The sequence below is a fragment of the Lampetra fluviatilis genome, chromosome 5 (assembly GCF_964198595.1).
Source record: "Lampetra fluviatilis chromosome 5, kcLamFluv1.1, whole genome shotgun sequence".
Classification (NCBI taxonomy): domain Eukaryota; kingdom Metazoa; phylum Chordata; class Hyperoartia; order Petromyzontiformes; family Petromyzontidae; genus Lampetra; species Lampetra fluviatilis.
Window position 1 is genome coordinate 22905439 of NC_136279.1, and position 14477 is coordinate 22919915.

Sequence of the window (14477 nt, forward strand, 5' to 3'; positions counted from 1 at the left end):
CGATCCGGCAACTCTGGCGGTGGCCGCAAGCAAGGCCCACTCACGTGTTTGCGCGTCAGGTTGCGAATGTCGCCCACGTAGGTAATCTTGCCCTCGTGTCGCACGGTGCCCACCACGATTGAGTCCTCGCAGATCTCGGAAGCCACGTAGCGCTCCAGCTTGATACCCAGGTCCTTGAGGACCAGGAGACCTAGCGGGGGACACGCGCGTGATGGTACGGGCAGCAGCTGAGGTCTAAAGTTAAAAATGAAGCTCTCAATTCTGCTATCGTGACCACGGTTGGGAGGCCTTCGTCCAGCATTGGATCAACAAAAGAGCTATGAATTATTATTTGCGTGCTACCAGCGTCATGTCATGAGATGGCGTATCCATTGGGAACCGTCGCAGAGGAGTGCGTTACTCCACGTTAGAGAATGGACCGAGACCCCTTCACACTGGCGGAGCTACAATTTCCCACGTGCCCCAATGTGGAGAAGTTTATGGAGCTTGAACTTTTATCAAATTAAATGAATAACCAAATTTAATATCATGGTGGAGAGAAAGCAGGGGGTGGGTGGGGGTAGTTAAACAGTGAGTAGTTAAACAGTGAGTAGTTAAAACGATTAAAAACTATTTTTGATTTTACCAGGTCAGGCCCTCTGAGGTATAAAGCTCTTTTTCAAAAGCGACCTGGCCACAAATGATAGCTTAACGAAGTGGCTTATCATCACGTGGATATGTATAGCAGCCAAATACTCGACATGTGGATGGAAAAAACCGGAGGACCCTGAGAAAAATCCACACGACCACGGGAAGAGTGAACATGCAGCAGGCGTCAGGATCAGGATCAAACCCAGGACCTCCTGTATACCAGGCGAGGTAGTTAACATCTCGCTACCATGGCGCCCTAGTTAAACACGGAAGTACAACCGTGGTACGGGTGTGCGCTCGCTCGTTCGTCCGCCGCACACTCGCTCAGCTGCAACGGTGAAATCACAGAAGCTGAGGAATGAGCAAAGCTGGGCCGGTTAATGAATTAGGAAAAAGGGGGCAATTAAAACTGTAATGTAAAACAATTGATTACCATCGGAGGTATGCACAAACATATATATTAAATATAACATGTTTAACAAATAAGTTGACGCTAAACTTTCCCGTGCACGGTATAATTCGGAGGTAATGATTTCTAATTGCTTTGCGTAGACACTCAGTATTTTATGGTTGTCAGACATATTTTGCAAGAGATGCGGAAATGTTTTCAGCTACTATTTTAATGATAATTGCCATTTATATGGCATTGAATACATCAGCTAATTGCGCGGCTGATGCGCAGGTGTGAAGCAGATTTTTGCATTTCGAGGTCATAATATGTGGCAATGGCTTGGGGAGGCCTTCATCCACCAGTGGATTGATCATGGTTGATGATCGCGTCAAATAGTACTTCACTCATTGATTCCTCCTCTGATGTTAAGCAGATGGTTTGCTTTGTCTCATTTCTACTGCGCCCCTAGCCACCCACACGGCACGTCAACAACACTTTCTTGCCCACAGTCTCTTTTCCCAAGTTGCTCTTATCTATGGCAACTTTAAGGGCACTGCTTGTTGTTGGTCGCTTGGCATTATGGGCCTGTGGACCTCTGCTCGGCAAGCATCTGGAGACAGTGTACAGGGCATAAAGACAAAGATCCCCCGTATAATCTTAACAGACTGTTGGGGCAAGTGCAGTTAGCGAGCATCTATAAAGGCTGGAACCGCACACAAGGGGGTGGGTGGCCAGCACCACGCCCGGCCGCCTTTGTCTCCCCAGTGGCGATGTTTACACACCACACCAGGTACTCATTTGAGGCTGAGTCGACCTAAGGGAGGCCCAGAACCAGTTCAGATAATCGTAACTGGTGTTGGTCGTGTTTCGTAGCGCAGGGCAGGCATATGAACACAAACAACACACACGGATACACACATGTAGCAATGAAGCCAAAGCACCTGTAGCGATTCCGTCGAACAGGGAGAGGACACGGATGGCCTTGCGCTGGGAGGCGAGGATTGGCGGGTATATCTTTGGGATGGGCTGCAAAACCCAACAACAAGCGTACGGTGAGCATGCCACCCAGTGGCGAACAGCATGCATAAAGCTACCATGTTTCTGGCAGGCTTATCCAGAACACAAGGTGAGCTGGCAACGAATCCGTGAGCCACACCCACTTCTACATAGCCACACCCACTCAGCCACTAGCCCCGCCCATGCAGTGAGCGGCCTCCTCCTCGCTCAATCTCACGTTGGCTCCAGCTACTCCTCTGCGCCAACTACCCAGGTAACCCCGCCCATTGCCCAGGTAGCCCCGCCCACTACCCAGGTAACCCCGCCCACTACTCCGGCAGCCCTGCCCTTTGCCGGCGTCATGAGGGCGTTAGATTTAAATACCGGGATAGCCTTTCCAAAACCACTGGCACTGGCCCTGCCAAACCAGGACGTTTGGTGGCTCTTCGAAGCGTGCTGTGCACGGACATTGACGAGCTCTCCGCGCATCACGCGGACCTCGGCAGAGGTGTCCACAGCAGCGAGCATGCGACATGTGCCACGCGCGCGGACCATGCCCCTCTGTGACATGAGCTCTTTCAGGTGCCTCTCATTTTGCAATTTGGGTTAGGGTTGGAACGTATATTCCAAAAAAACCCAACATATTTTTTGCAATTTATATTTAATAAAAAATATTTTGGATACATATTGGTCATTTACACAAGATCTATGCCAACATACAGCACACAAAATAAGATCATTGTGAAATCAAGACAATTTGAAATTGATACGAAATAACAAAAAATAATGTAAAACGTCACACATTAATGTCACATAAACACTTATATATTTAGGGGCACGGTAGTGCATTGATTAGTGCAGTGCGCTTCGAGCTCATGTTCAATTCCCAGCCATGGTGAGCGATATCTAAACAAGTCTGTGACCTCTGCTTTCACCAACCCACACTGTCAATGTCGTGAATCATGATCCAACAACCCCCACGACAAACAAGGCATGGGGATGCCTTCATCCTGCAGTGGATTGACAAAGGGCTGTAAAGTGTAACAATTAGTTACTGAATGTGGCTCAGATGAACACAAACAGAACTTATTGAGACAATGACGAAGGTGTATCTCATTTCATCTTTATTTGAGAAATTAAAATTGCATCACCAATATTTTTTATTTGAAACATTTCATCTGCGGGGTCTTGCTTCCGTGATGAGGGAATCATTGCGACTCATCGCGAGTGAAACGCATTCCTTCTGGACCGTGGTTGCCCACGTGGCCACGGGGCGGCAGAACGTGAGCACACCGCTAAGCCTGCGTTGTACCCGGTGTCTGCATGCACATGCATAAACGTCGGGGCCGGCGTTTTTTTTCCAACAGTGTCAACCACGCGCCAACGGTGGTCCAACTTTGGCGTGTTCACTGGAATGTGGCCGAGTGTGTCACAGCCTCCAATCGGAAGGGGACGCTCAGTTCAACGCCGAGTCGGAGTGGGACGACTCTCAGCCCATCATCCCTGCACGTTCAATAAAAAACGAGTACCACTTTGTGCGCAACTGAACCGCGTTTGTCTCGTGAAAACAATCATCTCCGCCGCCGACTCAGGGTTGTTGCTCCACGCTCAATGCAAGCACGAGACCGCTCGGCCTCGTGTCCGTCTCCCAAGGACAAGCGTGATGCTACGCTGGGGCGTGCGCGTGTGCGAGTGTGCGTGAGAGCGCGTGCGCGATCGCCTGTGTTCACGTGCGTTTGCGCTGCCACTGACGTATTCCTGGCTGTGCGCGTTGGTAAAGAGGTTCTGCAGCTTGCTGGCCCAGTCGTCGCGGCGCCTGAGCATGCCGTGCGCCCCCTTGGGCCGGCACATGAAGCAGCTCCACGGCTCCTCGGCGATGGCCGACTTGGCCGCGCCCACGCTCACCAGCATCTCCACGCACTCCACACAGAAGCACCTGCGCCGTGCGACACCGCGCACACAAAGACAAAGGTCCACCCGTAGAGCCTTTAATAGACTGTTGGGGCAAGACCTGTTAGCGAGTGGCACCCGTGAAGGCCGGCACGCCACACGAGGGGGTGGGGTGGCCAGCACCGTGCCCGGCCGCCTTTGTCTCCCTAGTAGCAATGTTTGCACACCACAAGCAGGTACTCACTCCAGCCACTAGAGGCCACTGTAGTCACTGCAATGTAAATAAAAATGCCGATTATCAAGTCAAATTATAACCCTAAATCGTAACAAACCATTGCACCCCTAATGCTAAATATTACCCCTGCGTGTCGAGCCAGTTTTATGTTAGGACAGTACTCATTGGGCCATAGAAGATTGAAAACTAATTTCTTGAGAACCGCTTTTCGTGTTTAGTTTGTTGTCCTTCCCCCACACCTTCAAATAGCACGGTTGGCTATGTACGGTGTGAAAGAAGTTCAACATACATAGAAGTGGAGGCGGTGAGGGGGAGGGACGCAGGGGTGTCAGTTTCTCGCAAGCCTCATCTCCGAGGGCGCCTCAGTGGGGGCAGCTTCCCCAAACGATCACCCGCGGCCCGGTGCCGACGGAACACGGCGGGCGAAGCGACGCGGAAGCATGGCGGGTGCCATCGACGACCCCCACCTGCAACAATTGCTGTTGCCACACATGAGCACCTCGCCGCCGCCGTAGCAGACGGAGCAGTAGGCTTGGTAGCCGTCGTCGTCGTATTGAAAGGCACACTCCATGAAGGTGCTCTGTGGAAAAACGAAGGTAGAGAGTGCGCGGGGCGCGATCACCACCGGATACATTTTTGCGAACGACGTTTTTCCCCGCCCTCTGCCCCCGCCGTTGGCGGCCGCACTGGCGGTGCCGCGTACGGAGCGACGAGTTTGATTGTCTTGCCGCAGCAGCGCAGTGGGGCCGTCTCCGAGTCACCGAGTCGCTCGTTCAACACGCCCCAGATGACTGCCCAAAGCAAGGGTCTCTCTAGCCAGGTGGGGTCACGGCCCGTTTGACCTCAACTCTGGTTCATTTCTTTGCTTTTGCGCGGTGAAGAAAGACCATTTCCTGAAACGTCGTCAATAATGTCTTTTTTTGTTTTAAAGCCATCGTGGTATTGACGAACGTGTTGAGTTTTTTGTTTAACCAAAACAATTGTACACCAGTGTGGTAGATCAGTACATTATCTACACACCGTACAAGTAAAAGCAACACCACTTTACAAATATCACAACAAATGTGTACGATACGCCAAAAGCACAATTGCGAGGCTACTGTCAGACGCACCACGTCTTCAAGTTTATTTTTGTCGAACCTGGTGAGATTTCGAGAGACCAGGACATAGGCTTGTGTGCACGAGTGAGATACGCGGGGGGTCACCACAATGGCAAAGTGAAAGCACGAAAGAAAAAAGCACAGCGATGGAAGCAAACAGAAATGGGAGCAAGAACAAATCCGGCGCGGTGATCGCGAGGCGCGCGACGATGCCGCTCGGCTCGAAGTGCGCGGTCTCACCTTGCACGGCTGGCACATTCCGCCCTCAAACAGCGGATGGTGGGTGATCACGTCAAGGCTGCCGCACGCGATGCACACATCTGGCAACGACGCAGAGTCACGGTTACGGACGCCGAACGCCGTCCCATCGCACATCGGTCTTCTTAAAGGGTACACGTCACAACGGAGTTGAAAAATATCGCGCGCGGTCGAGCGGCTTTGGCACCGGGATCGCAACGGAGCGGTCGGTCGACGTCCTTTTCTTAAAACCAGGCGCGCGTGATACCCGTTGATTACTAATTATCAAAACTTTCCGACTGCGTGGCTGTCACACGCCCATCGCGCTGCAGTGGCAGAGGCGGAGAGGCGTGAAGCTCCACTCTGCTTTTACCTTCGATGTTTCTGTTTTTCCGCCGGACTTCGTAAATGTGTTGGTCTGCAACGAGATGGGAGGGAGGGCGCGTTACCCAGGGCGAAACGAGCGGGCACGAGGCGGGAAGCCGCTGAGCTGTTCTACGCGGTGGGGCCTCTGCACCGATGGGAAACTTCACCTGCGATAGTTGTGCTTATTCAGAACTCGCTGCTCACCTGCGTGCATGCCTGTGTCTGCGAGTGTGCACAGCATATGCATGTGTACAGTCGGTAGCGTCGTGGTTAGCGAGCTGCGCTACGAATCCCGGCGACCCAAGTTCGAGACCAACATCAGTGACAATTATCTGAACCGGTCGCGGGCATCTTCTAGGTCGACTCAGCCTCAAATGAGTACCTGGTGTGGTGTGTGCACATCGTCACTGGGGAGATAAAGGCGCCCGGGCATGGTTCTGGCCATCTACCCCTCGTGTGCATTTCCAGCCTTCATAGGTGTTCGCTAAAAACACTTGCCCAAACAGTCTGCTAAGGCTATAAAGGGTATCTTTGTCTTTGTACAGTTGTGTGTGAGTATTCATATCGCGCTAGGAACCCGGCAGCCTGAGTTCACTTCCCAACCACGACCAGCATCAAAGTGTTATCTGCACGGGTTGTGGGCCTCCCATAGGTCGACACGGCCGTAAACAAGTTCCCGATGTGGCGATGCTGGCCTCGCCACCCCGTCGTGCACCACGCTCGTCCTTAACAACTCATCAACCCAGCGGCCGTGCACGGCTCCGCAGGGGATCTCCATCCCCGCATATCATGCGTGCGCGTACGTGCGTGCGCGTGATTTGTGTGCGTGCGGCAAAAACCGCCCACGCACCCCGCAGGCCGGCCAGCTTGATCTGCTTGGCTTTGATGGGCGGCGGCGGCTTGGGCTTCTTGGGCAGCAGTGGGCGCTTGCGGTCCACGTACACGTAGGAGTCCACGAGCTTGCGCTTGAGCAGCGGGGGGCCCTCCATGGGCAGACGCATCGGGCAGTGGCTCTGCCGCACTGGGGCAAAACAACAACACTCGCCCGGTTGGGGTTCACCGCCGTCTGGTGACGTGTGCTGCCCGTGGCCAATTACTTTTCCTACCAGTTCATACGATGACTCCGACCCACGTGTGTTCTTGAATCCACACGTTCCTCTCTTTTGTCTCTCGGTATAATTTCAAGCACACGCTTCTCCAACTGACCAGATGGCTCAACTCCAGAGCGGGTTGCTCCGCAATCAGAAGGTTGCGAGTTCAAATCCTGGTTGGGGGTTGACTCAACTCATCATCCCTCCCAGGTCAATAAAATAGCTACCACATTGTGGGAAGACAACAGTGGTTGTCATCTGGATAGGTTTGTGGAATTTCCACCACTGGCTCAAAAGCTGTAAATAGAAGATGTCTCAACGCCAATTTGAGTAGGACAGAGATTAAGACTTTATTTGTAATCAGCTCTCTATGCATTGGTGCTCATACTCCGCCGGGACACGATGGTCATCGTGAAGTCTCCCGACCGCTGCTGCCTGCGAGCCCCCTCCCCTGCCGCCCTCCCTGCCCCCCCCACCGACCCCCCTTCACCCCGCCCCCCTTCCAGGCCTCTGCTCTGACCTCCGCGCGGCACCGTGCCCCATAAATCATTCACGGCGCCGCGAGAGACGGAAATAAAAATAGAGGCAAGATTAACGTGTGAACACGCTTGAAGCTGACGTGGCTATTTCAATATATATTTTTTTCAAAATGTGAATGTATTTACCCATCATTTATACATACATATAAATAATATGCCCAGGAAAATACAAACAGCAATTTTTAAGCTCCCTGGTTATGGACGTCAAATCGTGTACATGTACAAACGCGTACATGCACATAAATACGAATCGCGTACGTGTACGAGGACTAATGTTTTCCGACTTCGATGGCGCAGCCCGGCGCGGAGGCTCACCGACGCACGGCGTTGGCGACGGCTCCCCCGAGGGCGGCTCCAGGCCCTTGGCCCCCTTGGGGGGGAAGCCGCCCAGCGCCCACTCCATCAGTGGCTTGAGGCGCTCCTCCAGCAGGGCCGCAAAGTCACCCTCGTTGTGGTCCATGTCGCCCTCCGGCAGCTGCGGGAGCTGCTTGCCGGCCCGGCGGCTCGCGACCTGCGGGAGAGCCGGCGGGAGTGGTCAAGGCGGGGGCGGTCAAGGCGGGGGCGGTCAAGGCGGGGGCGGTCAAGGCGGGGGCGGTCAAGGCGGGGGCGGTCAAGGCAGGGGGGTCAAGGCGGGGGCGGTCAAGGCGGGGGCGGTCAAGGCGGGGGCGGTCAAGGTGGGAGCGGTCAAGGCGGGGGTGGGCGGTCAAGGTGGGGGCGGTCAAGGCGGGGGCGGTCAAGGCGGGGGTGGGCGGTCAAGGCGGCCCGTGGTGCGCTGCCCGTACGCGCCGTACACGACGCGCGTGCGTGCGTTTTCTGCCCTCCCCCCCCCCCCCGCGCATTAAATGCCATCGTATTCACTGCATGATGTCGTCGCGACGCGTGGCTCCCGCGCACGTGACGAGCGTTCGCTCACCTGCAGCGCCTCGTAGATGGCCTTGCGGTAGATGAGCTGCTTGGCGTATGTTGGCTGGTGGAAGTTCTCTTCAAACTTACTGAAGAGGGAAAGCTTTTCCACAGGCACCTGTGGGCAAAGGAAGGGAGGGTGGGCACACCCCGGTTACTTCTTCAATTGTTTCAAAGCAGACATCACCTAAGGCAGTAACGCTCGTTGCACAATAGTGAATCTGTTCATCTGATAGTTGAATTCTCATAGCTGGAAATTAGCCACATTGAGTGCAGAAGCAACATTTTATGGGATGAGTTTTTTACTGACCGAGTCAGTCAACTCGCTACAATTCAGAATGTCGTTTCATGACTGGTGGCTGCCTGGATTCGAAGCAAGGATCTCCGTGGTGCCAAGCTCAGCGCTCTGACCTCCGAATTCTTCCCGCCGGACATTCGCGGTGGTCGGGCTGAGACCACCAACCCTCGTGAAGCCGTTTTGATCAACCACAGGCAGCAGGCTGGATTTGACCCGAGGATCCCGGATGTGCCCGCTCAGCGCTCCGACTTTCGAGCGACGCGGCCTCCTCTACGCCGACTTATCGTAGTATTGAGCCCACCAACTCCGCGGGCACCGCCACCGCCGCCGCCACGGCAGGCGCTCCCCTCACCAGTGAGAACTTGCCGTCGCCGTACCACTTGACCCAGCGCGTGCCCTCCGTGAAGTACCAGTAGTACTGCTCGGCCTCCTCCCAGGACACGACGCGGCCCGGCCACCACGAGAAGCCCCGGATCTTCCCCCACACGAGCTCTCCGATCCGGAACCCGTAGCCATCCTGCCGGAACAGCCTCCCGTGAGCAGCGGTCGGGAAACGCGTGGAGGGGGAGGGCAGGGCAGAAATTGCGCTCCCCCCACCGCCCCGCCTCCCCCCATCCCTCTGTCCCTGCTTGGCAGACGTGTATAATATGATAACAATGCAGGTTTTGGCCTAGGGAACCCCCTGATGGCAGCTTGGCCCTGTGCGGCGCTAGGTGAATACAGCACCAGGCTGCGAGTGGGCATGGGTCTACCAGGAGTGGGTGAATGTTGCGATCGGGGAGGGAAAACTAAAGACTTTAGCCCCCCACTTTGAAAAACCAAAAATTCCATTTACACAGGGGAGCTGGTCAAAGTTGCTCAATTTTAACAGCAAAAAAAGTCTATTATTATTAACACATATACTCGTACCATTATAATAAAATTAAATGTGCTTTAGCAACGTAATGTGCTGCTCTATATTTGTGTACAGTGTTAATCCACTGCTGGATGAAGACCGCCTTACGCCGTGTCAGTCACGGGAGTTGATTGACCATACTTCACCACACTGGTCAGTCGTGTGGGTTGGAGAAGGCATGATCGTCATGGACCGGCTCAGATATCGCTCATCACTGATGTTAGCCGCGGCCGGGAATTAAACTCGGGTAACTGGGTTCGTAATGCAATGCGCTAGGCACACACCATCGCTTCCTCTCCGCGTGTGTGTGTGTTAGTACTATATCATGGGGAGCAGCGGTGCAGCAGTTAACACGCTGCGCTACAAACCCGGTAATCAGAATTCAATTCCCATTCACGGCCAACGCCATTAACAATTATCTGAACTGGTCCTGAACCTCCTCTGGGTTGACTCAGTCTCATATGAGTACGTAGGGCAATGTGTAAACATCTGGGGAGACAAAGGCGGCCGGGCATAGTGGTGGCCACTGCCCCCTCGTGTGCCATGCCAGCATCATAGGTGCTCGCGAACGGCACTTTCCCCAACAGTCTGTAAAAGGCTATACGGGGATCTTTGTCTTTGTACTTTATCAATACATAAACACGTCTTAATGAACGAGCGTGAAACGAGCTGCAAGGCCAGAAAATTAGAGACCGATTTCCTGGTTTGCGTTGCAAGGCAAGCGTGACGAGCAATATTTTTAACCAGTTCATGCGGCCTGGATCTTAGTCTTATGCACACACACTCCACGGGCACTGTTCAGCTGAAATAACAAGAGCAAATATAACAATAATTACGATTTATATCCCATTGTTAATCCACTGCTGGATGAAGGACTCCCCACTCTGTGCCCGTCACAGGGGCTGTTTGACCACACCGGTGAGTTCGGAGTGGTGCCCAGGACCCGTTCAGATATCACTTTGTTAGACTGATGTTTGTATGCTGAACTTCCTTTACACCACACGTAGCCAACCGTGCTAATTGGAGATGTAAGCTGTAGGCGGGGAATTGACAGATCATGTCCTCGATGGGTATTGAGAGTGTTGAGACTCTATGAAGGGCATTTCAGGAGGTTTCCTTCACCGCGATGTTTGGCCAATTGGATTAGAGAGCGTTCGGAACACCAGGGGCGTATTGGAGGCTCGGGGGAAGGGGGGACCGGGCAACGGCGCCGACGTCCCACCGCCGCACGCGAACACGGCGGCCGTCTGCCCAACGTCAACGGCAGTCGAATAACGTCTCGCTGAGAAAAATAAACCCAGCGCATTCTTTAAATGCGATGGCTTCGTGTTATTCGTACCAGCGCTGAACGAAAGACGCCTGTCCAGGGGCGGAGACGGCAGGAGCGAGGCTCGTTACGCGATTACAGCGTCGTTAGGAGTGGTGAATGACAATTTCTTTATCAGGCATAATGAACCAGTGTATACATTATCGTTATACGACACTGGTGGTTCCATTGAGTTTTAGTTGGGTAAACTCTGCACCCCGCACGTCTCCAGCTCCCCGACTCCCCCGGGGTGCACCGCCCAGAGGCTCACCGCGTCGTGCGTAATGTGCGGGTAATGCCATATCGCTGTAATCAACATATAAATGGAAACCCAACTTGACATCCATTTCATTAATTTGCAAGAGGGGAGATTGAATGACTTGGAGAGGGAAATCCGAAGCGCTGCAGACCCCGGAGCTGAGTGGGGTCAGAGTCTGTGCCACTAGGCTCCCTCAAACGGGCGGCCATTTAGCGAGGTCATGGCGCCGTGCTCGGCTCTGGGGAAGGACCCATTCCATGCCACATTTTTTGGCTTCCCCATTCAATGCGCGAGCATTCAAAATTGCATTTTCAGCGCAACAAAAATATATATCTGGACAAAACCGGACGGCAAGGACGTCGGGAAGGAAAAATAAAGAGGAAAACGAATTTCATAGCTGTCTGCCAGAAGCACCGGTGGTATGTTGATTTTCCTGGCGGTAAAGTACGCCAGGCGAAGGCATTCTACTGGCACAGAGCCCCTGAACACCGACTCAGGTGGATGCCATCAAGAGCGCTGCCCAGATGTGGCTCAGGAGTCGTGATTGGATGTGGCATCGCAAGCGAGATGGCCAGTGAATGTTTCACCATGGGGTTTACTCGGCAAGACAAACACGGGGTCAGAAATCCAGCCGCGCGTCCCACCATTTTAACAACGGCGAGGATTGTTTCGAGTGGGTGCCGCTTAACGGCACATTAATGGTGACTTTCGGTTGACCTGATAATCAGAGGTGTGGACTCGAGTCATGTGACTTGGACTCGAGTCAGACTCGAGTCATGAATTTGATGACTTGCGACTCGACTTGGACTTGCATAACAATGACTTTGTCCCACCTATGAGATGTGGACTCGAGTCATGTGACTTGGACTCGAGTCAGACTCGAGTCATGAATTTAATGACTTGCGACTCGACTTGGACTTGCATAACAATGACTTTGTCCCACCTCTGCTGATAATTATATAGATTTTTTTGTTGTAACCGGTTCAACCAACAAGTCGCGACAAGCCCGCCGTATGGACTTGAGCATTTTTCTGCCGTTCATTGAAAGCCTCCAACAAGTGAAGCTTTCAGGCAGAATGCCGCACTCGTGACGTTCGGATGCCGCCGAGTGAAGCATGTGACCGGTAAGCGTGGAGGAATGTGGCCTGAAAATCTCTCAAATTAATAACTTAGCCTCCGGCTCAATAATTTACTCTTGTGACGACGACTTAAACGCATATTTAGAAACATGTTTAGAAACACGCGTTTAGAGTATTTGGCTGCTATCAATGTTCACGTGATAAGCCGCTTTGTTGAACTATCATTTGTGGCTTCTGAAAAAGAGTGATATAGCTCAGTAGGCCTTACCTGGTTAAATACAAATAGTTTAAAGCTTTAGTTTAGTTTTTCTTTTTTAAACAGTTAACGTTTCTGGAATAATTAAAGGCTCAGTTCCGCATCCACTTACCTAAAGCTGCCACTGCCAATGGAACTTGCTCAAATGCCGTACCTGTTATCTATGTATGTATGTTGAACTTCGTTTGCACCATATGTCGCCAACTATGCTAATGAGAGATGTGGGGGAAGGACAACAAACTAGACACACAAAAAACAGTTCTGACACGTGCTCACTTGTCCTCACCTGTGCTGACCTGTGCTCGTGTACGGAAGTTTTCACTTAGCATTCGTATGGCAAATTTCTCACCCGTGCCTCTGCACAGAAGATCTCGCCTAAGTGCTCGCCACGCGGGCCGGCGTTGATCAACGTTCACCCGTGGCTACGCACGCGACTTCTCACCCAGCGTTCACATGGATGACGACGTCCCGCAGGTGATTTATCTCGCCCAGCACCAGCACGGGTAAATTCTCACCTGCCATCGTGCAAGGTTCAATTTGACCTGGCGCTGGCACGGCCGACGTCTCACCTGGTATTCCTGCTGCAGCTCCGTGGCGGTGGCCGCCGCGGCGCCGGCCTGCTCGCCCGGCCCCACGTCGCCGCCCTCGCCGTGCTGACCGGAGCCGCTCGAGTCTCCTGCCCCGGGCGCCGGAGCGGCCCCGCTCTGCGCCGCCTCCTTCTCGGGCTCCGCCGCCTCGGAGCGCTTCGGGGCCTCCAGCGCCGGCGGCTCCTTGCGCTCGGGCGGCGGCGGCGGCGGCAGAGGGGGAGGAGCCGGGGGAGGCGTCGGGGGCAGTGGTGGAGAGGGCAGAAGTACGGGCGAGGGCAGCAGAGGCTGGCGGGAGAGCACGGGGGGGCCCCCGTCGCCGTCCGATTTCCGCTTGCGCTGCTTCTGCGCCGACGAATAAATGGCCACAGGGAGGGGAAAGGGCATGTGAGATGTGTGCACGTGTGCGCTCCACTGCTGGTTGAAGGCCTCCCCATGCCACGGAATGTTTCAAAGCAAGCATGTTGTACGGTTTTATTTTAACCGTTTCAAGTTATTTGAGTAATCATATAATTAAATATTCTTAGGTTTTTTCGATAAAGTCACGTAGGTAAAACATCAAAATTAATGAAAATAAAATAAAACAAAAATCACGACGTTTCGGAGGCAACACAAGTCTCCGTCATCAGGTGGGACCGTCACAGCCGAATTAGCTGCATCAAGTGAGGCAATGATTCAAGAAGTAATCCCTTATAAGCAAGTTGAAGGGGGGAGGAGAGGTGGGGGGCTCATCAGAATGTGGTAGCCAATGAAAAACAATGGACTCCGGCTTGGACGAGGTTGCTGCTGTACACGCCAACACAATGGACAGAGAGGGGGGAGGGGAGGTCTGATACACATGATAGACAAAAGAACGAAAATGCCCATGTTTATACCAATGCTGGCTGAACAATGAAGAGAGCACTGCCAAAAAATAACTGGGGATGTTAACACTCGGTAAAGTAAAGTAAAATAGTGCCTGTCAGATAAGATAGTCCAAAAAAGTGTAATTAAGTCTTTTTTGCGTGGTTGATAACATCTTTCCAATGATTACTAAGTTTGTACCCATCATCACGGTTGAAATTAAATGAGCAACAACAATCGTTTTCTTTTTAAATAGTGGTGCCAACCAGTTCAAGTTAATCGAGTAATAACTAAATGAGTAACAACAATTTTGTCTTTTCAAATAGTGGTGTAATTCATGCAATTTGTCTCTCAACATGCTGTAGAATGTGTAAGTGCCCAGTTTATGCGTGGAGGGGCTGGAGAAAGGACAGACAAACGGGAAGGCAGCGAGAACCAGCAACATTAATTGCCCAAGTTCTGTAATCCTATATAAGGATCTTTGACCAACTCCATTCGTGACCGTTCAAACATGTGCGAGGAAACCGGAGAGAAAACCCACGAGTTATGTAAGTAGTAGAGTAAGTGCAGCACACGTGA

At 52.8% G+C, this 14477-nt stretch overlaps 1 protein-coding gene across 12 annotated transcripts in view; it reads right to left on the bottom strand.

Annotated features, from left to right (window-relative positions):
- LOC144932770 (DNA (cytosine-5)-methyltransferase 3A-like) overlaps positions 1-14477 on the bottom strand; it is a 114499-nt gene that overhangs the window by 15060 nt on the left and 84962 nt on the right. For 10 of the 12 annotated variants that reach the window (XR_013636938.1, XM_078857205.1, XM_078857210.1 and 7 more), the window contains exons 7-17: positions 13041-13400; positions 9029-9193; positions 8389-8496; positions 7791-7986; positions 6696-6866; positions 5853-5897; positions 5483-5562; positions 4610-4722; positions 3752-3953; positions 1963-2047; positions 45-190 (exon numbers count right to left, since the gene is read on the bottom strand). Coding sequence is in view for 11 of the 12 variants with exons in the window: in XM_078857205.1 (XP_078713331.1) it covers positions 45-190; positions 1963-2047; positions 3752-3953; positions 4610-4722; positions 5483-5562; positions 5853-5897; positions 6696-6866; positions 7791-7986; positions 8389-8496; positions 9029-9193; positions 13041-13400 (1671 nt within the window). In the remaining variant the exon portion in view is untranslated. The remainder of the gene's footprint in view (positions 1-44; positions 191-1962; positions 2048-3751; positions 3954-4609; positions 4723-5482; positions 5563-5852; positions 5898-6695; positions 6867-7790; positions 7987-8388; positions 8497-9028; positions 9194-13040; positions 13401-14477) is intronic. The other 2 variants (XM_078857212.1, XM_078857211.1) reach the window with 1 other exon arrangement.